The 27,424-nt window shown below is 39.1% G+C and overlaps 1 protein-coding gene across 1 annotated transcript in view; it reads left to right on the top strand.

Annotated features, from left to right (window-relative positions):
- The first annotated feature begins 311 nt into the window (after positions 1-311).
- The window catches only part of LOC139441743 (uncharacterized), a 53,838-nt gene continuing 26,725 nt past the window's right edge, over positions 312-27,424 (top strand). Inside the window, exon 1 of the mRNA XM_071222528.1 lies at positions 312-500. Within this exon, the coding sequence (XP_071078629.1) occupies positions 443-500 (58 nt within the window). The 5' untranslated portion in view covers positions 312-442. The remainder of the gene's footprint in view (positions 501-27,424) is intronic.

Genomic DNA, 27,424 nt, shown 5'->3' with positions numbered 1-27,424 from the left:
GAGTTTCTTGTTTTACACAAAAATGTTTGGTCCACACATGCAGACACACATACATATATTTGTGTGTATATGTATAACTATTTATATAGACACATACATATCTATACACACCTATCTGTACACACATTCATCTGTATTTGTGGACACTTGATATACTAGTGCATTTGCCCGGGTTTGCACCTTACGTTTTAATAATCTGCAATCCATTTTTAGTACTATCCGATGGCCCGGTCCGGTCCGGTTTTCTTGGCCCAACTCTCAGGCGGTCCCATACTATACAATGTTGTATGTTGTTCTCAGCCGTGATGTGCAGGGTCATCTCTTGAGTGTTTCGACACTATCGGAAGGTAGTCAAAGGTATGGATACTGACTAACACAAGTGAAATCTTTGGCTCCAAACCTTCCAACGAAAGAGTGGAGTGTCAGTTCCCGTTTAGAGAAAATGAACCACTTTCTACAACTGATAGCGATTGTGTCATTGCAGTATGGACCTATCGTCGGTAAGTCACTATAAGTCATTTACAACAACTCATGTTTATAGATTGTACTGCCTAAGTATCCGAATACTGTACGTGGTAAAACTTCCGTCCGTAACCCCTGCCTCGAAACCCTATTTTAAATACAGGGTTAAAATAAAAATTTAAAGTAGGAGTTAAAGGGGCACTGATCTAACGCAATTCCCCGGACTGGTTGTTGCCTTTGTTATTGTTTTTTCCCCCGTGAGTACCCGGATGATACGCAACGCAACTGAGCGTGACCAGAGACTGGTCTACTGTCTGTAAGGACAGCTCAATAAACTTGGAGGCTGGAGGCAGTATTTGTTTTACGCACTTTTGCATAAACACTGATTGGTTAACTGTGATCTATAAAGATTTCGACAAAGGGCGCATGTTAATTAATTTCTTCAGCCTAAACCAGCAGACAAAAAGAACAGCGGAGCTGAGCTTTCGGCTTGCGTCGATAATACGATTACTACTCCCTTGTTGTCATCCACGTGTTCTCGTATAACCTACACTTGTGTATTTGTCGTCATTCACTTGATGCTCAGTTAATGAATTTATTACAGGTACAATTAGTGGCAGCACCACTTAGATTACCTGACAAAGGTTCCCATTTGGCATTTATTGTGTCTGGGGGTAATTATTCAATCTAAATCCAGGTTTGAAGTGAGGTGAAATGTGTGTTATGTAATATGCACGTGGCAGCCCAGCAAGAGATGAATGATCAGTTGATTTATTTTATTTTGTAAATCAACGGATCGTTCCTAGTCATCAAAGGATTAACAGAAAATACGTTGATTGATTAATCACTGTTATCTTGCACAGTGGATATGTCAAGAGTGAGTGTTTACATGTCTAGGTTTACTAAAACAAAGGGAATACACTCATATCATGGCGTGAAGTGCCGATGTAAAAACAACATACTTTGTTCAAAGGGTTAACTGATAATACGTTGATTGATTGATCATTGTTATCTATCACTCAATGTATTTTTTAGGAACCGTGGACGTTATGAAAATAGTTGTCACGTGGGCTTTCTCAGCCGACCATTTAGACTTGACACCTATGTAAAACACCTGAAAAAATCCAAGTGATCTGTTGAGAAACGAACACGGGTTATAATATCCCGAAACGATATATATCTTTTAAAATATTTGATTGTTACTGAGACACGTGACATCGAATAAGTTTTTTTTGTACAGCTGCAGACGAGTGGGATATTGTTCCTTTGTATGGATATTCTACGGATACATTCCTCGAACAAGGAAGCTGCCTAAAATTTATACACATACCTTTGGTAGGTTGTAATTATGATGTTTGCATTTTGTTTTCCTTCATTTGAACCGATTCGTTCTTGTTTCTCTACGTTTTGGTTGGGAAATTCTTCAATGCGCGACAGACATTGTTTTCACAGGTCTTTTCCTTTGTAAGCGTGTATATATTACCGTCAATTTGTAAAATGTGATTCTCTCAGGCAATTTATAAAATGTGTAAATATTTCAGTCATTTTGACTAAAAAGTCTGTGTAGATTGATTAAGACGATCAAAAGGGCCTACAAACATCACAACAGATTATTAGAAGCCAAACAACATAGAAATGTACTTTTCAACGTAACATTTTCAGTCTCTTGGTGATGACATTAAACATCAAAATGTTTGGAATTCGTTATCATAATAATACAGATGGAAATGTTTTTCAGTCACTTTGTAAAATAACTGAATATTTAGACGTTTAATAAATTTGTTACACATTTCACAGTAAAAAAATATACACACTATAAAAAAAGCAATGCTCAGGTGAAATATTTACTTAGTGTTGCAAGTCAAAATAGTGTAAACGAAAATCGCAAAATTACCAAGCAAGTGACTTATCAAAACTTCGTCACCATTACCGATGCTACCCACAAAGATACCTACATTTCCTTATTATCTCGAAAACTGTATTTCATTTTGTTGATCAATGTGACCATACGCCCTTATTACTACCCATAAAAGTGACTAATGCGCTTACGAATGGCGCAGCAGAGGTCGCGAACTAGTCTAGATTTCTGCTCTACATCCGGGTACTCACTGGGAAAAAACAATAACAAAGGCAACAACCAGTCCCGGGGAATTGCGTTAGATCAGTGCCCCTTTAAATGTGTGGAAGTCTTTTTGACGAAATATTTTGTAGAGACTCGAGGTAACATCTATTTCCACCCAGGCTGACATCAGTGAAAGCACATGGTTTGGGAAATTCATGTCAGAAAATTAAACAAAATAAGAATAACTAAAAAAGAGATTGTATATTCAAAAATCTCGATTTCATCTGCTGAAAATAGCTTCTTAAAGGGGCACTGATCTAAAGCAATTCCCCGGGGCTGGTTGTTGCCTTTGTTATTTTTTTTTACCCGTGAGTACCTGGATGATATAACAGAAATCTAGATTAGTTCGCAACATTTGCTGTGCCATTTGTAAGCAAATTTGTCACTTTTATTGATAGTATAAGGACGTATAGTGACATTGATCAACAAAATGAAATACAGTTTTGGAAATGATAAGGAAATGTAGATATCTATACAGTGTATGTGGGTAGCATTGGTAATGGTGACAAAGTTTTGATAAATCACTTGCTTGGTAATTGTGCGATTTTCGTTTACACTATTTTGATTTGAAACACAATATTTCACCTGGGCATTGCTTATTTTATGGCATTTATATTTCTACAGTCAAAATTGTTCAAAATTTTCACTTACGAAATGTATTTAATGGCTAAATATTCAGTTAATTTACAAACTGACAGAAAAATATGTCCATGAATTCCAAACATTTTTATGTTTAATATCATCACCAAGAGACTGAAAATGTTAGGATTAAAAGTACATTTCTATATTTACTATATCCTTTAGTGGTCAGAATGTGCTTGGATCTGAGCAGAGATTGTGGAGTTTCAAGTTACAAAATGACATTCCATTAACAGAATCAGTGCTGGTCCTTATGCAGAGGGGCCTAGGGATGGTGGATCTTTAAGACAGATAACAGAGATCATATTACCAAGCAAAAACCACTACAAAGTATTGTTGGCTTCTAATCCAAGCATAATTAATCTATTGCAATGTTTTTAAGCCCTTTTGACCGTCTTTATCATTTTTAGTCGATCTGTTAAATAAAATGCCTGAGTGAATCACATTTTACAAATTGATTTTAATATATACACGCTTATAAAGGAAAAGACTTGTACTGTGAAAACAACGTCTATCGCAAATTGAAGAAATCCCCAAGCAAGACGTAGAATAACAAGAATGAATCTGTTCAATGCTACAGCAAATGAAGGAAAACAAAATGCAAATATCATAAGTACAACCTACCAAATTTATATGTATAATTTTAGGCAGCTTCCTTGTTCGAGGAATGTATCCCCAGGTAGCACGCCATAATTGGCCTTGCATCAGCCCAACGTTGGCTACATCATAAACTCAAGTTTTGCTCATTGGATCGACATTGGCCCAACGTCGGCAAACTTCATCGGCACTGCACTGGCCCAATATTGGCAAACATTGTCGGGCTGATGAAGTTTTGCTCATCGAATCAACATCGGCCCGACGTCGTAAATAATTATCGACTCAGCATCGGATTGACATTGGTCCAACGTCGATAATAAGTATCGATGCAGCATTGGGTTGACATTAGCTCGACAGTAATTAATTGGTTTAGAATCAGCCTTGTCCAACCTCTCAAATCCTATCACCACTCAAGCATTGGTCATTCAGAGTTCATCACTTTTTCTCTTCTTTGCCCATTTACAATGGCAGTTGGGATGTTCAGTATTTTTACCTTTCATAATATTTGATGGCAATTCTTGATTTTCTTCGAAATAAATCCATGAAGTATGAAACAAATGGCTAACAACTTGCAAGTATCATTCAGAATGATCGATATCTACAAAAATAGTCAAAGCATCCAAACTTTATTTTTTTTCCTCATGCTTAGTTAGTTTTTTCATCTGCCATTGTCTTAAATAGGCTGATGTTCTGTAAAGTAGTTGCCTGCAGTAACATCTCATCCTAATATTTCATGTAAATGATGCCACAATAGAACTTTTCCAAGTGTAGTGTCTGATGTTAAAGTTACATTACAAAGAGAAAAGGAAAAACTAAATTAAATTTGATCATGGTTTATACTTACACAAGAGTTTGAAAACCAACCGTAAGTAATATGATTACGTCTAGCTGTACAAAACAATCAAAATGCTAACACCATGTACACTAGTTTAGTACTGTTTTTATGTACCCTAATACATGTGTAGTTATACTTATAATTAAACACAAAGAGCAGAATAGAATGATAAATTTTATTATTATTTACAAGAAAACAGTGTTACTACCTGTCACAAGGTGGGTGTGAAACATACATTCTCAAAACCAGTTTTAAAACTCAGTCTAAAACATATACTCCTCAAATTGGCCTGCAAAATTTCAATTATGTGGCTTCAATGGTAGGAGAGATAAACTTGTTTCCCCCATTCCATCAAGTTCAAAAAGCATGAAGCAAAGGCCATAACTCCAATACCAAAAATGTTCTTAAAACCATCTTTTGGAGTTTGTACTTTAGATAAGCATGGAAAGTTTCATTAATAACTTCAGTAGTGTCCAAGAGAACCTGGCAGTATATGTACCAAGTTAAAAACATCTAGCAAGGGTCATAACCCTGTGAAAAATAAGTTGTCAACACCAACTTTTTGGATTTCCTTGTTCCTTTGCAATGCAGCACTTTTGTTTGCAGATACCCTATCTGCATCTCTGTTTTTCATTACACTTTCATTATGCGTTATTTCTAAGCCTTGCTCCTGGAACTCGAAGCCATTCTTTTACATGGGTCACCATGTCCTTGTCTGTGACTTGTAAGACCCCAGCTGCAGGCTTCCTCCTCAGCTTCTGTTTACAAATGATAGAAAAAAAGTCAGTGTGCATATTATAAGTAATTTTATGTACTCTGACAATTACAAGTAATGAACTTCACAAGTGTGTCAAAACAAGTTATTGATAACGTAATGGAATAATAGAATAACTAATATCCTGTTCACATGCACCTCCATACATGCGTGTATATATTATTTCAAGTCTTGACACCTGTTAATAAGTAAATTGATGAGAGTATCATATGTGTAAATAAGTAAATTGAATTATATGTAATGATAATTGATATGCAAATAATGTAACCCATCCCGATATCGCATGGTAGGTCCCTAATCAGTTCCCTATGTCAATTAAAAGGAATTTTATAATTGATATATCACACTATTTACATACCTCAATAAACATCCCCAATAACCTCCATTCTTGCTGGAGAACAGTTTTTAGGTGTGCAATCAATCTTGTGTGTCCATCACAAATAAGTTAGCATGAAATTTCCTAAGTAAGTGTCAGGGGCCCTTAATAGGGGAAACTTGATATTAAATATATGCTTATGAATATTTCAATCAGAAACATGTATCAGACTTGGAGTAAATTTCCCATACTTAATACACCCGAAGTAATTTAATCCATTCACTAGTGCTCTCTCAGTTGCTCCATTTTGGAAAAGCTGATTCCATTTTTGCCAACAGGCAGTGGCTGAACATCTGATTTTCTTAAATAGAAATATAAGAATATCATGGGTTAATTTTTATAAGATGCTCTAAAGTTTATGTAGCAGCAGTTAGTTTTGTTCATGATGATAATGAGTTTGAGGGGAATGTTGCTCAAAATAATAAAGTAACATTTGAATAAAGCTTTGGCCATACAGGGATATCAGGTATGTTCCTTAATTCATACATCTTATCTCACATATTTGCATTTGTACATACAGCCCTTGTCTGGAGCCATGTAGCAGAAAAAATAAAACAGATTTCAATTATTAGTTGATACATTATATATGTTTATTCAGTGTGTTTATTCATGTATGGGAGGCCATAGGCCCATGTACATTTCAGTTCTATATAGTAATATACAATTGAGACAATCTACATTGCAAACAATCTTAGGGTATAATATTACGACTTGGTACGTAATAATAGGGCTTCCTTCACATACTTAGCTACATTTCTGAGTATACAGTCATTTTTGCTATTTAAGAGATTACTAAAAGTCTTAATACATGGATTGCTATAGAATCTTACAGGGATAAACTTTTGTCTTAATGTTGCGTAAAACGGGCAGACAAACACAAAATGGACTTCGTCCTCAATACAACCATTGTTACATAGCCGACAAAAGCGTTGTGAAGAATCAATATCCTCTCTTCTGCCCAGATTACTCCGTATAGGCAATTCACTTAATCGCAACAAGCACATCATACGTCTATGGTCTCTATTTCTGAAAGCTGTAACATAATATTCCATATCCAATAATATCTTGACGTGTGAATAATACCTTAATTTACGAGACTCATAAATTTTCATCTGTATACTCTGTTTGTTGCAATCCAACAAACGTTGTCTAAACAGCTGCAAGAAACACTTAACATCACCAATATTCTGTTTGTACCACACATTACCAAATCCATATATGTCGAGTAAATATTTAACATGAGTTGCCCAAGTAATTCTACCACATTCATCCAGCTTCTTCATTAACAAATAACACTGTCGGGGATATCTTTCATCATTCATTCTAATCAGTTTACACCAGTATTTAACACACTTCATATGATAATCCACATGCAAACCATTTCTTCCACTTTCAGCTAATATTGCCGTACTTGATACATATTTACCAACTCCTAAAACAAATTTACAAAACTTAGTATGAAAAGTTTCGACAATTTGACTACCTTTGCAGCCCCAGATCTCAGCACCATAAAGAAGAATGGGCTTTATCTTAATATCAAACAATTTAAATAAAATATTAACTGGCATATTTACAAAGTGAAATTGCAATTGTTTAATGGCAAACAAAGCCTTATTGGCTTTTATCTTGAGAGTATCAATGCATTTAGTCCAAGACAATCTATTTGAAAACAGAACACCCAGATAACTATAGTAAGTACTAACATTTATACATATTCACCCGAAGTAATTTAATCCATTCACTAGTGCTCTCTCAGTTGCTCCATTTTGGAAAAGCTGATTCCATTTTTGCCAACAGGCAGTGGCTGAACATCTGATTTTCTTAAATAGAAATATAAGAATATCATGGGTTAATTTTTATAAGATGCTCTAAAGTTTATGTAGCAGCAGTTAGTTTTGTTCATGATGATAATGAGTTTGAGGGGAATGTTGCTCAAAATAATAAAGTAACATTTGAATAAAGCTTTGGCCATACAGGGATATCAGGTATGTTCCTTAATTCATACATCTTATCTCACATATTTGCATTTGTACATACAGCCCTTGTCTGGAGCCATGTAGCAGAAAAAATAAAACAGATTTCAATTATTAGTTGATACATTATATATGTAGACTATATCATGGTAAAACAAAAGTGCAAATAAATGTTTATCATTAAAAGATCTGCTACTAAGTTATGTATATATTACAAACACTTGTATGCAAAAAATAGCAGGAAAGTATCAGGGACAAGCCGAACAACTTGGTACTTGGGATACAAAGGTGACCTTGTAAGCAAGTTCTGCATATTTGCCATGTATTATTATCCCCCGCCATGAAGTGGAACGGGGATATAGGAATGGGTGCCGTCCGTCCGTCACATTTCGTTTCCAGAGCAGATCTTGAAAACCGTACCATATTTTTTCACCAAACTTGGCACATAGATAGATCTAGTGGTAAAGTGGTGCCTTTTGATAGTTTGGGATTTTAAATTTTTTAAATTTTTTCGAGTTTCCATGGCAACGACTTTGATTTAGACTGATTATGGTGGTAGTCCTCGTTTCCGGGGCAGATCTTGAAAACCGTACCATATTTTTTCACCAAACTTGGCACATAGATAGATCTAGTGGTAAAGTGGTGCCTTTTGATAGTTTGGGATTTTAAATTTTTTAAATTTTTTCGAGTTTCCATGGCAACGACTTTGATTTAGACTGATTATGGTGGTAGTCCTCGTTTCCGGGGCAGATCTTGAAAACCGTACCATATTTCTTCACCAAACTTGGCACATAGATAGATCTAGTGGTGAACTGGTGCCTTTTGATAGTTTGGGATTTTAAAAAAAGTTATTTTTTTAGTTTCCATGGCAACGACTTTGAATTAGACTGAAAATGGCTGTAGTCCTCGTTTCCAGAGCAGATCTTGAAAAACGTACCATATTTCTTACTCATACTTGGCACATAGATAGGTTTAGTGGTGAACTGGTGCCTTTTGATAGTTAGTGATTTTTAAAAACAATATTTTTCGAGTTTCCATGGCAACGACTTTGATTTAGACTCAAAATAGTGGTAGTCCTGGTTTCCGGAGCAAATCTTGAAAACCGTCCCATTTTTCTTCACCATATTTTGCACATTGATAGGTCTAGTGGTGAACTGGTGCCTTTTGATAGTTTGGGATTTTTTTTAAAAGCTATTTTTTCGAGTTTCCATTGCAACGACTTTGATTTAGACTGAAAATGGCGGTAGTCCTCGTTTCCAGAGCAGATCTTGAAAACCGTACCATATTTCTTCACCAAACTTGGCACATAGATATATCTAGTGGCGAACTGGTGCCTTTTGATAGTTTGGGATTTTTTTAAAAGTTATTTTTTCGAGTTTCCATGGCAACGACTTTGATTTAGACTGAAAATGGTGGTAGTCCTCGTTTCTGGAGCAGATCATGAAACCGTACCATATTTCTTCACCAAACTTGGCACATAGATATATCTAGTGGCGAACTGGTGCCTTTTGATAGTTTGGGATTTTAAAAAAAGGTATTTTTCGAGTTTCCATGGCAACGACTTTGATTTAGACTGAAAATGGCGGTAGTCCTGGTTTCCGGAGCAGATCTTGAAAACCGTACTATTTTTCTTCACCATATTTTGCACATTGATAGGTCTAGTGGTGAACTGGTGCCTTTTGATAGTTTGGGATTTTTTTAAAAGTTATTTTTTTAGTTTCCATGGCAACGACTTTGAATTAGACTGAAAATGGCTGTAGTCCTCGTTTCCAGAGCAGATCTTGAAAAACGTACCATATTTCTTACTCATACTTGGCACATAGATAGGTTTAGTGGTGAACTGGTGCCTTTTGATAGTTAGTGATTTTTAAAAACAATATTTTTCGAGTTTCCATGGCAACGACTTTGATTTAGACTCAAAATAGTGGTAGTCCTGGTTTCCGGAGCAAATCTTGAAAACCGTACCATTTTTCTTCACCATATTTTGCACATTGATAGGTCTAGTGGTGAACTGGTGCCTTTTGATAGTTTGGGATTTTTTTTAAAAGCTATTTTTTCGAGTTTCCATTGCAACGACTTTGATTTAGACTGAAAATGGCGGTAGTCCTCGTTTCCAGAGCAGTTCTTGAAAACCGTACCATATTTCTTCACCAAACTTGGCACATAGATATATCTAGTGGCGAACTGGTGCCTTTTGATAGTTTGGGATTTTTTTAAAAGTTATTTTTTCGAGTTTCCATGGCAACGACTTTGATTTAGACTGAAAATGGTGGTAGTCCTCGTTTCTGGAGCAGATCATGAAACCGTACCATATTTCTTCACCAAACTTGGCACATAGATATATCTAGTGGCGAACTGGTGCCTTTTGATAGTTTGGGATTTTAAAAAAAGGTATTTTTCGAGTTTCCATGGCAACGACTTTGATTTAGACTGAAAATGGCGGTAGTCCTGGTTTCCGGAGCAGATCTTGAAAACCGTACCATTTTTCTTCACCATATTTTGCACATTGATAGGTCTAGTGGTGAACTGGTGCCTTTTGATAGTTTGGGATTTTTTTTAAAAGTTATTTTTTCGAGTTTCCATGGCAACGACTTTGATTTAGACTGAAAATGGCGGTAGTCCTCGTTTCCGGAGCAGTTCTTGAAAACCGTACCATATTTCTTCACCAAACTTGGCACATAGATATATCTAGTGGCGAACTGGTGCCTTTTGATAGTTTGAGATTTAAAAAAAAATTATTTTTCGAGTTTCCATGGCAACGACTTTGATTTAGACTGAAAATGGCGGTAGTCCTGGTTTCCGGAGCAGATCTTGAAAACCGTTCCATATTTCTTCACCAAACTTGGCACATAGATAGATCTAGTGGTGAACTGGTGCCTTTTGATAGTTTGGGATTTTTAAAAACAATATTTTTTGAGTTTCCATTGCAACGACTTTGATTTAGACTGAAAATGGCGGTAGTCCTTGTTTCCGGAGCAGATCTTGAAAACTGTACCATATTTCTTCACCAAACTTGGCACACAGATAGATCTAGTGGTGAACTGGTGCCTTTTGATAGTTTGGGATTTAAAACAAAATTATTTTTCGAGTTTCCATGGCAACGACTTTGTTTTAGACTGAAAATGGCGGTAGTCCTCGTTTCCGGAGCAGATCTTGAAAACCGTACCATATTTCTTCACCAAACTTGGCACATAGATATATCTAGTGGCGAACTGGTGCCTTTTGATAGTTTGGGATTTTAAAAAAAGGTATTTTTCGAGTTTCCATGGCAACGACTTTGATTTAGACTGAAAATGGCGGTAGTCCTGGTTTCCGGAGCAGATCTTGAAAACCGTACCATAATTCTTACTCATACTTGGCAAATAGATAGGTTTAGTGGTGAACTGGTGCCTTTTGATAGTTAGTGATTTTTAAAAACAATATTTTTCGAGTTTCCGGAGCAGATCTTGAAAACCGTACCATTTTTCTTCACCATATTTTGCACATTGATAGGTCTAGTGGTGAACTGGTGCCTTTTGATAGTTTGGGATTTTTTTTAAAAGTTATTTTTTCGAGTTTCCATGGCAACGACTTTGATTTAGACTGAAAATGGCGGTAGTCCTCGTTTCCAGAGCAGATCTTGAAAAACGTACTATATTTCTTTACAAAAAGGCCCAGTGAACAAAGTTCTATCATGGTATAACATTTATACTATGTTATCGTATGATAATTAGATCCACATCAAGTGCTTTTATGAGTTATCATGGTGTAATATTTATACATCATTTCATATAATTATAGTTTAGCAAGTAATACTTATCATCAGGTAAAATGAATATATTAAATATCAGTAGTTTCAGTTATAGCTTTTGGTAATGGGAGCGCATCTCCTAGACATACTATTCAATAAAACAAGTGTTACGTCTACATAGTTTAATTGATTTGAAGCTTTTAGATAAATGCTAGCCTAAGGTATCAAGATCCCATCTCCCAGACAAAAGATATGTCTACATAGTCTTATAGATTACCTTGAACTATTTTATTTAAGTAAATCTGTCATCACCTATATTAGAATAACATTCAGCAATTACTTCAATTTAGACTAGGATTAATTTAAGGATTAGCCCCCATACAAGCTCGTCTATAGTGCATTAAGGATTAGCCCCCATACAAGCTCGTCTATAGTGCATTAAGGATTAGCCCCCATACAAGCTCGTCTATAGTGCATTAAGGATTAGCCCCATACAAGCTCATGTACAGGGCATTAAGGATTAGCCCCAACACAAGCTTGTCAATAGTGACACCCTAATCTCTTTCAAAGCATCCAGTAAATATGTCAACAAGATTAGTGCCAGTCCAACAGGATTAACAGGATTAAGTATTCCCCTCTGTCTAGCCATTCATTTAGCATAGGACAGAACCCATCGTGTATCAACCAATCATATTTCATTTTATTGTTCTAATTTTTGTTAAATACATACAGAAACCTTGTTAGGGCAGAGAAGGGGTTTGACTCTCTTACAAAGCAGACCTCTCTCCCACAGCCCAGAGTGTTCTACCGACTCTCTGTGGCACCCTCAGTTATTTTCTAAGTATATTGGAAATTGTTAATTGTTCTTGTAAATAGAATTGTGATTAGTCTCCTGTGTCTCCGGCTCTTTGCTGACTAATTCCCCAAGAAAACCAGCACGCCATTTGGAAGGTATTGTTCACCCAGAACAGTTCCATGATAGTTCACAGGAGCTAATGGATTGCACACACCCGACATGTCATATTGTTTGTTTTTTGTTCCAATCCTAACGTCAAGAACCAGTTCCCAGAAGCCCTTAAAAACATTACCAAGGTCCCTGTGGTCCTGAAGTTATATCCACAAAAAATCTCAAGGCTCTGGGCTCAAGGACTAAGGGCAGATAATTCAAAATCAATAAAAGAAATGCAATTTTACTGGTCATATCTCAGAAACTAAAAGTCTGAAAGCTTCCAAATTTCTTGTGCAGCTGCGGAATTAGATGCCCAACAATTTCATCTGGACATCCAAAGACGCTAAATGGCACTGTTTGGCACCAATAGTGGATTGAAGGTTTGGGCTTTGTTTTTCACCATTTTTCTCAATACTTGTCTCCCAAATTGTGCTGAGATCAAACTAGCTGCTCAAATGCTTCTAAACTTTCCATACTCTCTGTCCTTGCACCACTTTTGACAGGACTTCTTTAGGAAATTCTTGCATTGGAAACTTATCAGGTAAAGGACTTGAAGAACCTCTGTCATATGTTGCTATGGTTGCTGAAGTTCTGTTCTTCAACTTATGTGTAAAGTGTGACTGATAGCCCAGGTCCTGGCAAATCTAACCCACTCAGCCACCGAAGCTTCCAAAAAAATGAAAGTCTGACAACTGGTAGTCTAGATCACGTACTTTGAGTACCCCTCTGACAAGTGTAAATTGGCACGGCTCCCATGGCCGAAAACTATGAATACACAATGCCATTTAGAAAGTGGTCAAATGTAACATTTGTTATATTTGGGATAACACTTTCTTACTAAATATAACATATGTTACATTTGACCACTTTCTAAATGGCATTGTGTATTCTTGCTATAAACTACCATAAACCAGACCTCTGAACACCTGTAACTCGGCTACCACTGGCACGATTGCGACAAAATTTTCTATGTGTATGTAGATTAGGCTTCTGGAGGACTATGGAGAGATATAGGTAAGCAGCTTTTAGTAAACAATGACTTGCACATGCATATTATTGATCTCGAAGCTTGTCAGCTTGCCTAAGAACCATGAAGATGGGTCAGTCGAGTGCATATTGGAGCGGGAGTACGGTCTAGAAAGGTCTGCGTAAGCTAGTATTGGAGCTACTGTCAATCTATACTTTAACTCCTCAATTGCTGTATCAGATTGTTCTGTCCAGTCAAATTTAGCGTGTTTTCTCGTCATTGCCGTCAGTGGCTTAGCTAACTCCGAGAAGTTTGGGATGAACTTCCTGTAAAATGATAGGAAACGACCTGATTTGTTTCACCGTCTGTGGACACTCTAATCTCTGTATCACTTCTACCTTTCCAAGATTGGGTTTTATTCCGTCCATTGAGATTTGGTGCCCCAGATATTTAATTTCTTTCTTGAGTAATTCACATTTTGATGTTTTTAATTTTAGCCCCGCTTCCTTTAGCCTGGCAAATACGTCTTCCAGATGTTTGAGATGCTCCTCAAGTGTCCTTGAGTATATCAAGATGTCGTCAATAAAGACTTTCACATATTTTTTCAAGGCTCCGGTCATAATTTTGTCCATCAAATTTTGAAATATAGACGGTGATGTACATATACCAAAAGGCAATCTATTAAACTCATATAGTCCATACTGGGTAGTGAATGCAGTTTTAACCTTCGATTCCTCTTCTTATTCTATTCGGAAGTACCCGCTTTTTAAATCCAGAACAGTGTAATACATGGCCTCGCCACCAAGCAACCAAGTCTGACATCACATCGTCCATGTGTGGGAGAGGGTAGCTGTTTTGTCTTAACTGACGGTTCAATAATCTCATGTCTATACAAACTCTCAGTGGTTTGTTAGGTTGTTGCACCAACACTACTGGAGACGCATATTCGCTAGTAGATGGTCTGATAATACCTCTAATATGTTCAAGGTTAACATACGCTCCATATTTTGCGTTCTGTGGGTCAGAGCATCCGCCTGCCTTTGCAAGACCTCCTACCTAGCATCTTTTCCTAAGGTATCTACTTCTATTGGGGTTTCCTCCCTGTGCCACCTTAGGTTGTAGGTCCGTGAGGCCTGCTTTTCATAGGAAGCCTTCCCTACAGCATCCCTTAGGTCTGTAGGTCTTTCCCTAATAAGCCTTCTCGCCACATGGTCATCCCAGAGACCATCCACGAATATATTTACCAATATTCCTTGAATGATCGGAGAATTCTGGTCTGCCATGCTGTAGCACTCATCGCAGCTAGCAACATGAGTTTATCAGCAAACCCTTGCACTACCTCTCCCGACGCTTGTTTAAGCTTTTAAAGTTTTTGTTGTGCATACAGCAGATCACTAAGGTTGCTAAACCTGACTGACTGACTGATATAGAAGATTTAACGTGCGCTTTCCGACTGTAGCGTATTTCGCACACAGGCCTGGCCAGACCATTTAGTGTATTCCGAAAAGGGTGAATTTGGTGTGTGCAACACAAGAGGGGGCTTTTAGGGGTTGCTTAATTATATTGAATTTTTGGAATTTTTAAATTTGGAATAAATGCTGAGGTGGGTAGAGGAGGGAACTAAGGGAGCCGGGTGAGGTGGGTGTTTTTATGTTTATTGGATTTTGGATTGGTAGATTAATTAGTTTTTAGATGCGTTTAATTAGGTCTGTTTTGATTAGGAATACGCCTAGGGCCTTGAAGTTTTTCTAGTTTATTTTGAGGGTTTAGTATTTCATCTAGAGTAGGAACCTTATTTAGCTTGAGGGTGGTTTGTAGTGTGGTTCTGTGTGTATTGTAGTGGGTGCAGTGGATGAGTGCGTGTTCTGTGGTTTCGGGTTGTTTGCAGTGGGGGCAGTTGCCTGTGGTGTTTTTTTAGGTGGTTATTTAGGTTAGTGTGTCATGTGTTTGGAGTTTTGTAATTGATCTGTCCATTTTTTTTTGAGGGGTGTAGGAATTTTGGTTTGGCTAGTGGTTTTCTGAGCACTTTTTTGATTTGGCTATTTGTGTTTTGATATTGATTATGCCTTTTTTTGTTTATTTTTTGTTTGTTAACACTTTTAATTTCTGCTTTTGAGATGGGTAGGTTTAGGCTTATTTCTGGTATTTTGAGAGATAATTTAGCTGCTTTATCGGCGCTTTCGTTGCCGTAAATTCCTACATGGGCGGGTATCCACAAGAAGGTTATTTGTTTGCCTGCTTTTGTTAGGTCGTTGGAGCTTTTAAGTATTTGGTTTATTAATTTAGGTCGTTTTTTGGTATTTTTGTTTTGGAGGGCTTGTAGTCCACTAAGGGAGTCGGTGAGAATTAGGATTTTATTGTTGTTTTTAGATTGTTGGTTATGCAGGGCTGAGGCAATGCCCATAAGTTCGGCCGTGAATATAGATTGGTTGTTAGGGAGTCGGTAAGATTGTGTGGATATAACTGGTTGTGTGGTATGGACTCCGAAGCCTGTGTGGTTGGAGATTGGGTCTGAAGATCCGTCAGTGTATATGTGACACCAATTTGGCCAATTTTCGTGTATGTATGCGAGTGTGGTGGTTTTAGCTATGTTTGGGTCGGTTTGTTTATTTATTTGGTTTGCTAGCGTTGTGTCTATTTTGGGTATTTTGAGTTTAGGGGTGAAGATATTTGATTTTTTGCAGTTTTGTTTAAGATTTTGAGTTTGGTGTTCATTGAGGTAGTTAGTTATTCTTTGGGATATTGGGGTGAGTAAGGGGTGTTTGCGAGCTAGAGCTTGGTTTCTTGGGCTAATGTTTTGGTTAATTAAGTTTTGGATGAGAGGGTTTGTTTGGGACGCGGCCCAGAAATTAAGGCTTAGATGTTCCCTGCGTAGATTTAGTGGCATTTCCCCTGTAAGTGCTTGAAGTGAGGTGTAGGAGGTGCCATGTTGGGTGCGTGTAATTAGTTTAAGGGCATGGTATTGTATTGAGTCATGTTTTTTAGATAGAGAGTTGTTAAGGGTATTGTATATGGGGCAGCCGTAGTCTAGTTTTGATCTAATTAGTGTTGTATATAGTGAGAGGAGGGTATCTTTGGAGGCTCCCCAGTTAGAGCCGGTGAGACATCTTAGTGTGTTAAGGTCTTTGCTGCATTTAGTTTTTAGGTTTTGGACATGGGCCTCCCAGGTGAGGTGTTGATCGAAAATGAGTCCTAAGAATTTGGTTTGTTTTTGGAATTTGATTGTTTGGTTGTTTAGCTGGAGGATTGGGAAGGCAGGTTTCATGTTTTTATGTTTGAATACTACTCCTGTTGTTTTATCTGAGCTAAGGGAGAAGCCCCATTTGTCTGCCCATTGTTGTATTTTATTTAGAGATTTTTGGATTAAGTTTTCTGCCATTTTAATGCTTTTAGTGCGGATCCATAGGGCTCCGTCGTCCGCGAATTTTGAAGTGTTTAGTTTAGGGGATAAGCCCACGAATAGATCGTTTATCATTATATTGAAGAGGGTTGGGCTGAGGATGCTGCCCTGGGGAGTGCCATTTTCTAGGGGACACTGGTCCGATAGCGTGTGGTCTATACCCACGGTTATTTTGCGATTGTTTAGGAAATCTTGGATGAAGTTTATTATTTGGCCTTTTAGTCCTATTTTTTTAAGTTTCTGTATTAGCCCGTGGTGCCATACCATATCGAAAGCTTTAGAGAAGTCGAGGAATATGCCTATGGTGTATTGCTTGTTTAGCTGTCCTGTTTTTATATCCTGTTCTAGTCGGGCGAGGTTATCGAAAGTTGATCGGCCAGGAGTGAAGCCGCTTTGGTCGGGGTTTATGATGTTGTTTTGGTCTAGGTAGTGCTGTAGCCTATTTTTAGTCATAAGTTCCATTATTTTGCAGAGATTTGAGGTTAGGGAGATGGGCCTGTAGGAGTTAGCCTGATCTGCTGGTTTATTTGGTTTAGGTATTGGGATTACTAGAGCTTCCTTCCATGAGGATGGGACATGTCCGTTTAGGTAGACTAGGTTGTATAGTTTAAGTAAAGTTTGGAGTAGTTTGGTAGGTAAGTGTTTCATTATTTGGTAAGAGGTGAGGTCAAGGCCAGGGGCTGTTCCTTTTTTTCTATTGTTTAGTACGTGATTTAGTTCTTCTAGGGTGTAAGGCTGGTTTATTTCTAGGTTGTCTTGTCTGTTTTCTTTGGAGAATTTGGTTTCTTTTTTTAGTTTATCTTGGAATTTCTTGCTGAAGTTACTGTTGCTACTAACTTTAGAGAAGTGTTTGGCTAGGTTGTTTGCCTTTTGGGTGGGGTTAGTTGAGTTGTTTATATTGGGGCTTTTTTTGTGCCGTTTGATGCATCTGATGGCGTGAATTTTGCGCCACACCTTCCTAGCGTCGGTGTGGTGGTTTAGCTCCTCACAGAATTTTTTCCAGTTTTTGGTTTTAGCAGTTTTAAATAGGTTTTGGACTTGGTGGTTAAGTTCATGGGCTGTTTTGAGATGAGAGGGATCTCGTTTAGCTCTGTTGAAGGCCGATTTGCGTTTTAGTCTAGTTAGCTCTATTTCCTCATTCCACCAAGGGACGGTGGGTTTTCCTGGGTTGGATGATTTGAAGGGGATTGCGGATTTGGCTGCGTTGATTATGAAGTTAGTTAGGTTTTGACAGAATGTTTCGGGGTCTTTTTTTCAAAATCGTTTAGATTAGCTTGGTTGCATAATTCTTGGAATTTGTCCCAGTTGGCGTTTTTGTACTGAAATTTAGGTTCCTGTTTAGGGGTTTGATTTGGTATTTTTAGACTTCCTAGGGTTATATTTATGGGAAAGTGGTCGCTGCCTAGAGGTACTGGGTGGACGTCCACATCAGACTTTGTGCTAAGTCTGGCGTACATATTAAGTCGATAGCCGACATGGTGTGGTGGATTTTGTCGTATCTAGTTGGTTGGTTATTGTTTAATAGTATTAGGTCATTTTTTTCAATCCACTCTGATATTAGTTGTCCATGGTTGTCTAGTTTATCTGCAATGCCCAAGGTAGGATGATGGGCATTGAAGTCTCCTAGAAAGATTGTTGATTTATTTCCTAATTGGTAAAGGATGTCTAGGTCTGTATCTTTAATTGGTTTTAGTGTTGAGTGATAGATGTTAATGATTTTTATTTTTTGGTTATTGATGGTGATGCTAAACCTGTTTTTAAGGGCCCTTTATAAGTCAGCCCAGGAAATATTAGGATTCTCCCTTACTTCCATCACAAGGAAATCGGACGCGGGTCCTACCACTGTCTGTATGGCTAGCGTAGACTTAGCCTTATCGGGAGCACTGACTGAGATGCAGGCTTTTTCCACTTCCTTTATCCAGTCAGTTAAACGTTTGTATCCCTCCCCCGAAAAATTCCTTACTTCTTGTGGTAACCCTTTTGCCTGAATAGCTTTTTCCACTCGTTAGATGGGTGGCTACTAAGTCTGCGGGAAGATCAGGTACCCTTTCGTTTTCTTCCGCCATTCTTGTTATCTTTATTACTGTAAAACAGGAATTTAATGCGACATGAAAATAATCCGAGCTCTTGATTTTAGACATAAATGCGCATTTTAAAAATGCGGGTGCTCACACCCCTTCCTAAAAATTTATGCGCTGGATTTATGTTCTGTGTTATTTTAATTAATGTAACCTACGTAAATAAAAGCCTTACCTGAAAATGCTTCGTTTGTTTCAAATAATGTTTTGAGCAGGAACTGTGAGTAGACAGAGATTAATAAAATAACTGTGCACATTAAATCCCCTGTCCATGTTTTTTCAGTGTGAGATTCCTTCCTTATTTTAATATCATTTAAGCTAATTGCCCATCTGTTTGATGGCCAAGCATGAGAATGGTTTCCTTGTAGCTATCATTGTGTTAGTGTTGTTTTAGTTGACAGTCTGTTGGTACTAGTATATACGTTCGGCCCTTTGATGAAAAGAAGTGAAAAAACAGATCAGTGTATCAAATCTTCGATCAGGTGACAATCCTCACACTCCTGTTGACCTGCGGAATAGTGTCATGAAACCCATTCATGCGCGTTGGCTCGTGTCTGCTCTTGATAAGCTTTTGAAGGACACTGATGGGATAATTCGTGGCTGGTGCCAATCTGGGCTGCTTGACAGGATGTGAACTGACCACTACTCAACTTCACTTTCTGTAGGTGACTTTGTTATTTGAAAAATTAATGTGCATAAAATTGATACGACCTTCCGTCACTCGCATTTTTCGCATTATTATTCTGCTCGCATTAATTTCTTATTTTACAGTATTTAAATATTAGGTTACTTCTCTTCCTTACCCTAACCCTTAGGTTATCTTTTCTTTCTTTCCCACCTTTGTATTCTTTCTCTCGCCAGCTGCTCATCTGCAGGCAGATTATTTTGGTGTTCCGTGACTCTAAACTTTTGGTATAATATCCAAAGTTTTAACATGTGAGACACCTCTACCCTCTCTCTCAAATCCCTCTCTATTAAAGCTGCACTAACCGACTAAATCTTGTTATAGCTTCAGCTACATTCCTGGGTAGAATGTACTACGCATTCATACTATTTCCCCCCAATTATACATCTAAGCCTTTGCATTCCTATATAATTCATCTATCTTTAATTTATTTTCTTTATTAATTAATCTTAATTTTCCAGGTCTCTATTCGCCAGGTATTCCCTTCGTTTTCCTATCTCCTTATCCCTGCTTGACATTTCTCCCTTTTTTTTCTTTGTCCTTTGTAACCTTCATTTTTCTTTCTCTAATTCTTCCGTCGCCCTTCTCTTTTTCAACAGGGTCATATAAACTGGCAAATTATCAAACAATAGTTATCATTGTGAATAATTCTAAGAATACCACCTCTATTACATCAGTTGCCATAAATTCCTGTTTATGCTGAGAACCACACTATAAATTTTTATAAATTCATCCACTACACTGCCAACATATCCATAGTTGTGAGGGAATTCTATCTCTTGCCAGAGGCTCCACCGCGCATGTGCATGGCGGATATCTAGTCACTTCTTTCAACCCATTACTCTCATCAACTAGACGCAGATATTTGGGGAGGTGGGAGGGATTAATTCCTGATGTGATAGAGGTGGTATTCTTAGAATTATTCACAATGATAACTATTGTTTGATAATTCTTGTGAATACCTCACCTCTATCACATCAGTTGCCAGTATACACCAGAGGGACCGGTGGGTTCTGGTATCTAGCATCCCTTAGATAGTTGGCTAGTGAAGTGGTAAAACCAAGGATTGTATGCCCAAAGGGGTATAAACGGATGTGTCTAATAGTCTACTTACAAGACTTAGACATAGAGAATTTTCAAAACGTCATATGATGGGTATATATATATATATATTCCCTTGTGATACTTAGACATATTATGATGTCACTTCTGGTGATGACGTCATCTGTGACGTCACTTCCGGTGTTACACCATGCCCATTGTGGTATATGTCTTCTTTTTTCTCATATCACTATGATGTGGTTTAGCGTTATGCCCTTTTGGATAGTGATATTTAACGTATCTTGACGTTATTCCGGTGCAATGTCTCCTATGACGTCACTTCCGGTGGTAGTACATCGATATTTCCTATCATGTAGATTACCGTAGGTCACTTAATCCTTCGATCTCTGATATCAGTGTTGCCATTTGCCCTGTTCCACTAAATCAATAGCCCAGCCCAGTAACAAAAGTCAACTGTTCATGAGGTACTTCTGAAATCTTCCAGCCCCCCCCACCCCCCCCGGCAATTTCCCAAAATCGGCGTGGAGACTTATGCCAGTTTATAGCTAGCTGTGATAACTAATTTTAGCCATCCCGCTACAGTGCCCTTTGTGATGTCCATTTCTGGCGAGGGCTTGCAAGAGATAAAGAGATGTTTCCTCTGCTTTCTGTGGGGTTGAGTTGCTGTAATGAAGTATCTCAAGGCTCTTATATATGGAACAAAGCGGTCTGTCTGGGAAGTCCACACTTTTACTTAAGGCTGGTATTGTGTATTGCCTGTGTCTGAATGGGCCGAAGGTTGACGACTGGTTTTTGGCAATAAATTCTGGGAGCGATCTGAACGACACTGATTTCCATTCTTGGGTATGAGTTACAGTGGAGATGTCACTAGCGTGTAGTTCTGATACACGAGCCGCAGTAGCCATGGCTAGGAGAAATGCAGTCTTCCTGGAGACTAATAGTAATGTCGCACTACTCATGGGTATGGTGCTTTCATTAATGCTGACAATACTATAGATAGATCCCATTTTGGGAAAGTACGTGGTATTTTTATGACTTCCAGAGCAAAGGACTTCATGAGTCGATTTAGTACTGGGTGGGGTACCTATAGATAGGTCATTGTGTTGTAATACTGATGCCAGGGCGGATCTATAGCCTTCGATATTGCCATGTCGTAATTTCTTGTCGTTTCTGAGATGGAGCAAGAATTCGGCCACTATAGGTATCGTTATATCTCCATGTAACTGTTTTCCTCTTCTCCACTCGACGAACTTGTCCCATCTGTTATTGTATAATGCAGATGAGGTTGGTCTCCATGAGCTAGTGTCAAAGGTAATTTTTAACGCCTTATAGACCGGTGTTAATTGTTGTTAATTACCAGGGTATAGCCAGTCGCGTACCTCTTCTTCTGAACTACGGTAATTCCCCTCGTTCTTGGTGCTGACAGCCAGGGATGAGCGAGAGGTACTATGTCAGCATATCTTTGGTCAACCACCTTCCCCCCCTACACTAGATCATTCTAACCCACTCTTATCTAATAACCAGCACTTTATTCGGACTTGCCATGATGTAGCTTCTCACCCTTTTGGAATTCGAACTATTTTCCCCCCCAATACCATATATGTCTCAGGTCCCTAACATCTCCGTCCCTCTCATCTCCGTTCCACTTTCTATCTACTTCCCATCAGGTTAATCGTTTTTCGTTAATGTATAACCCTCGACCTACTCCCCTCACCCCTGGTTATTCGTGGCAAAGTATGTTCCCCGTAGTCTTCAACTATCGGAGTTGCCCGTCTCATATATATATATATCTATCAATGTGTTGTGTTCATATCTTACTGGTCTCAACTCCTCTTCTTGACCTTTTTATACAATCACGTAGGTGTCTTAATGAATTGTTAATTACTTTAATTAGTTGTTAATTACTGTACTTTTATGCCTATAATACTAGCCACTCTTCGCGCATCTGATTTAGATAACCGGCAGCTTGCATCTTATTCGAGATAACTACCAAGCGTGAAGATGGAGGCTGTCGAGGCAGCCATAAAATATGTCTGTCTTTGGTTGTCTCAATAGGTCGTGACGTATTGGGAGTTTCAGAGGTACTTCTACCAGGAGTTGTAGAAGTCTCGGAAACGAAGCCCTTTTCGGCCAAGCCGGGGCTATGAGGATTATGACACAGTCTGTTTCCTCTATTTTCTTCAGTACTCTGTCTAGGAGAGCTCTTGGGGGAAATGTGTACGCAAACATTCCCTCCCATTCCATGGAGAGCGCATCGACTTGGAGTGCTAGTGGGTCTGGTACCGGGCTGACGTAGACTGGTAGTTTGTTGTTGAGACATGTGGCGAATAGATCTAGGTTTGGAGTATCCCATAGGTGGGTTATCCACTTGAACACCTCGGGATGTAGTGACCATTCTGTGGGTACTATCTTGTTCTTCCGGGATAGGTAATCTGCTAGGATATTTAGCTTGCCCGGTATATGTCTTGCTTCGAACTTGCAACTCACTGAGTCTACCAAGGCATATAAACGTGTAACCTCCTTCAGTAAAGGCTGAGATCTTGTGCCTCTTTGGTGCTGTATGTAAGTGACCACGGTTGAGTTGTCTGTAGCGATCTTCTCTGACGAGTGGTGTAGACGATCTATCCAAGCTGATAATGCTAGATATATCACTCTCATTTCTAGACAATTGATGTGCAACTCTTTCTCTTGGGAGGACCATTTTCCCTGTATGGTAACATCATCCCCAACCCTCTCCTGATGCATCTGTGTAGAGTTGATGTAGGGGGGAGGGGTAATTTAGTGGAATACCTGGCATGACATTTTGATGATTCAGCCACCAAATTCGAGATTCGAACTTGTGGAGGTTGGATTAATGCTTCCAGCTCTAGGTTTTTGGTGATATTCATCCAAATCTGCAGGGGCCGTAATTGTAGCCTGCCTCTGTAGGTTAGGTCCTGGATAGATGTGAGCGTGCCTAGGAAAGACATCCACCACCTTCTCGACTTGACGGGCTGATCGAGTGCGCTTGTTATCATGTACTCTACTCTTGCATATCTGTCCTCTGGAGGTGCTACTATGCCCTTGTTGAGTAGAAATCTTGCGCCTATGTAGGGAATGTCCTGTGTGGGTACTAGCTCTGATTGTTAGGGTGAACCAGGAATCCTAAGTGTGTGAGAAGTTGGATGAAACACACAGTGTTTAAACTGATTTGCGATTTGTCCTGATCGGCCGATAGGAAATTGTCTATGTATCCGTGAAGCCTTATGAGCTTTAGATGGGCGAAACTGATGATGGGATTGGTGATCCTGGTGAATAACCATGGGGCGATGGATATGCCGAAAGGTAGCACCCTGAACTGGTATCTCTGACCGTTGACTGCAAAGCGTAGGTACCGACAATGACTTGGATGGATGGGGACGTGAAGATAGGTGTCTTGGAGATCTATGCTTATCATCTAATCTGCTTGTCTTAGGGAATTCTTCAACTTCTTCATAGATTCCATCTGAAACCTGGGTGTTTTTTCCAGATAATCTTTGTTCAGAACTTTTAGGTCTATTATTAATCGCATCTCTGAAGAATTCTTCTTCGGTACCAGGAATACTGAGGAGTAGAATCTGTGAGTGGTGTCTGACTCCTTTAAGATGCTGATAGCTCCTTTTGCAAGTAGTTTTTGTATGGCCACTTCTGCTGCAATTAACTTCGGTCCTGATAACTGGAATCGGGGTCCGGTAGGATGGATGGCTAGTTTTGGTCGTTTTAAGAAATGAAGTTTGTAGCCTCTTCTTACTACTTCGAGTAACCATGAGACCATCTGTGATGGTCTTCAAGTTGCTGCCTACTGCGTAAGGCGGCCTCCGACTGGTCCCGGAATAGGATGAGAGCTGAACTTGTGTAGTCTTGGGTCAATGTCTGTGAGATCGGCTAGTTTGACTGGATTTGGTGTTGTCGTGTCCTTGGTCTACCGTAATTTTAAATCGTTTTCCGTAGGGCAGGCGAAGTCGGTAGGATCTGGACGGGTCTGTAGATTCATGGTTGAGTCATTTCCGGAGGGGGCCGCTACGGGAACTGTCTCTTTCTCTGCCAAGTCCTCTCTGCGAAGTGGGAAGATCAATTTTGGAGTTCCTGTACCTTGGTTGATGCGATCTGTTTCTCTGTGTAGAGGCTCGAAAAGAATCCCGGCTAGACTGTTCACGCCAGTGTCTAGGATTCTGTTGTTGCTGCTGAGTAACTGCCGGCTGTCTCTGTAACTTGGATGCTAACGAGATGGTGGATTCCTGAAACTTCTGGTTAGTTGACGACATAATGGCTTCCTTCACCGACTTCAGTCTACCGTTGAAAATCTGCGATGACGTAATCGGCTGTGACATCATGGATCTCTTTAACGGGTCCGGCATCACATGATGAACTTGCTGTAGTAAGTGTCTTCTTTGCGTGAGCAGGAACTGCGCTGACATCCAGACTTGTGCTGATTGAAGGTCTTCCTGCCACTTCAGTATGTGGTCCAGTGAGCTGTGGATAAATCCTGTCTTCTGACTATAGTCATCTCCGTGGAAGCGTCTAAAGGCAGATCATCGCTCTGGTTGTACTGGGGTATGACATGGGGAATACCAGCTGCTAACCAGTTAATGTAAGAACTGCTATTAATCATCTGTTTGTTGTCTTTATCTAAGTTCCTGATCTTGGCCATGTCAATGCGCATATTGGGGTTAGGTTTCTTAACCAGATCGAAGTAATCTTCGTCAATGCTAGGCTGTAGTGCGAAGGGATCATCGTGTGTCTTGTAAGCAGACTCATTATAGATAGGCCTCAGTATAGGACTAGTTCCCGCTGCAAAATTCAATTGATTTTTCGGTTTTCTTGATGACATCGTCCATATATGACGTCCGGGGAAGGGTATGGAATTGTTGTCCCCCTGACGGGTCCCTCATACCCTGCACGTTCAATCAAGGATTTAACGGGCATACTGTCCTAATCTGGTTTTAAGGAGGGCATTAGCTCATAAAGTCCTGCAATGATATCTCTAAGAGAGTATTTGTTTGGTCTATAATCATCCTCCATAGTAGTGTCCCCATAGCATGAATAATCAGTGTTAGCTGTAGATCGGCACCCCCTACTCTGGCTGCGCTGGGAGTGGGTCGTATGGCTGAGGGTATCGTTATCCCGGTCGTCTGATTTACAGCAAGCTGTGTGGGAATCACGTGATCTATAACTGTATGGAGATGTCATATTTCCCTCGCTTTCTCCTCCAGAATAACTGGACTGTGTGGCAGTATGAGAGGGCGCACGCTTAGGAATACTATCCTGATATGCACAAGCTTTGTCAGTTCATCTTTCATAGTGGCTTGAGGGTGACTGGTGCTTATTTCTGTGCATACTGCGATGTGAAGACCGTGATTCACGATGTGCCCTATGGTGAGCATGGTAGGGAGATGACCTATGAGATTCTCGGTCTCTTAGTATAATTCTCCTACTGTCCTCATAATCTGCTTCAGCGTAACCTTGTGCATGTCTGCTGTATGAGGGTGTACTGCCATATTCAGCCTTAGATCTCTGTTTACTCTCGTGATCAATCCCTGATTGGCCAAGCCGGGTTTGATTAACTGATTCTTTTAGATCTGAGATTTCCTGAGACATAGATTGCATGCGTGTGTCAATCATAACAGACATTGAATTTGTTATTTTTTCCTAGAACTCATTTAAGTTAAAGGGGGAAAACGGCAGAGGGTGAAGATCGTTAGTTTCTGGCCAAACTCGATGATAGACCATACCAGACGTTGCCGGATGCAAGTTAAAAGCTGTGTTAAGGTCGGTAAAATGCATCTGCAACTCTAGTTTCAAGAGAATGGATACCCATATCATAAATTGTGACATTGGTTACTTTTTAACTGAATCACAGGTAGATTGGGAGGAAATGTGTGCACAGCTGATTTCTATTTCTGGCTTAGTTTAAGGGGAAATACACACGGTAATCTTAAACTCTGCATATAAAACAATGCCTTTGAGAGCAGGAAATACATTTTAGATGGTAAATCATCATGTCTAGTGAAGTTTAATATCAAATTTCATACTCTTATTGACCAAGTTTGTTATACATGTTTATTCATCTGAATTCGCTGAAGGGATACGATGTGTTTTTTTAAAGTGCATATTGATACTGGATAAATTTTTTTTTACACTATGAATCATAAACAACTTCTATTCTAATCTTTTTTAAACTCTGAAACATGCAATGTAGATCGTGTTGGGTAGGCAGAGCTTATGTACTGTTTTGTTGGTCATCTACCACCTACGACTTGACCTTGGTTAAACCGCTGATCATCTTTGACGCTCATCAATTATATGGACCCCGTTGTAGCGATTGATCACTGTATTGAATCATAAATACAACATGTTACTGTGGAAACGCAAACACATACAAATATAAAAACGTCCTTTATAGAAAAAGGCACCAGCATAGAGTATTCCTGATGTGTATACAAAGATTCATGAAGACATGTTGCGTTATGCTCCAGAATCAAAATGGGATAGATGAATCCCATTTCTATATCCCGCGAAACACTGAGGGTCATACTGTATGGTCATGTTTTGACTGTAGGACCCGATTACGGAGCTAGTAAAGAGCTGCGCCTGGTAGATTGCGTTGTTGCCCATCCAGTGCATAACCGCCCACATACTAATTCCTTCAACCGGCACTGAGAATAGGTAAACTAGAGGATAAGTAAGCAGTGTTCTCGGCTACAGCTGTTGATACTGGTGGACGTAGTGGCGGGTAAAGCGGGCTCCAATTGCCAA

The sequence above is a fragment of the Haliotis cracherodii genome, unplaced genomic scaffold (assembly GCF_022045235.1).
Source record: "Haliotis cracherodii isolate W230 unplaced genomic scaffold, xgHalCrac1.p SCAF_43, whole genome shotgun sequence".
In the NCBI taxonomy this organism is placed as follows: Eukaryota; Metazoa; Mollusca; class Gastropoda; order Lepetellida; family Haliotidae; genus Haliotis; species Haliotis cracherodii.
The sequence above is the reverse complement of the archived record's forward strand: the minus strand, read 5'-3'. Positions and strand labels throughout refer to the sequence as shown.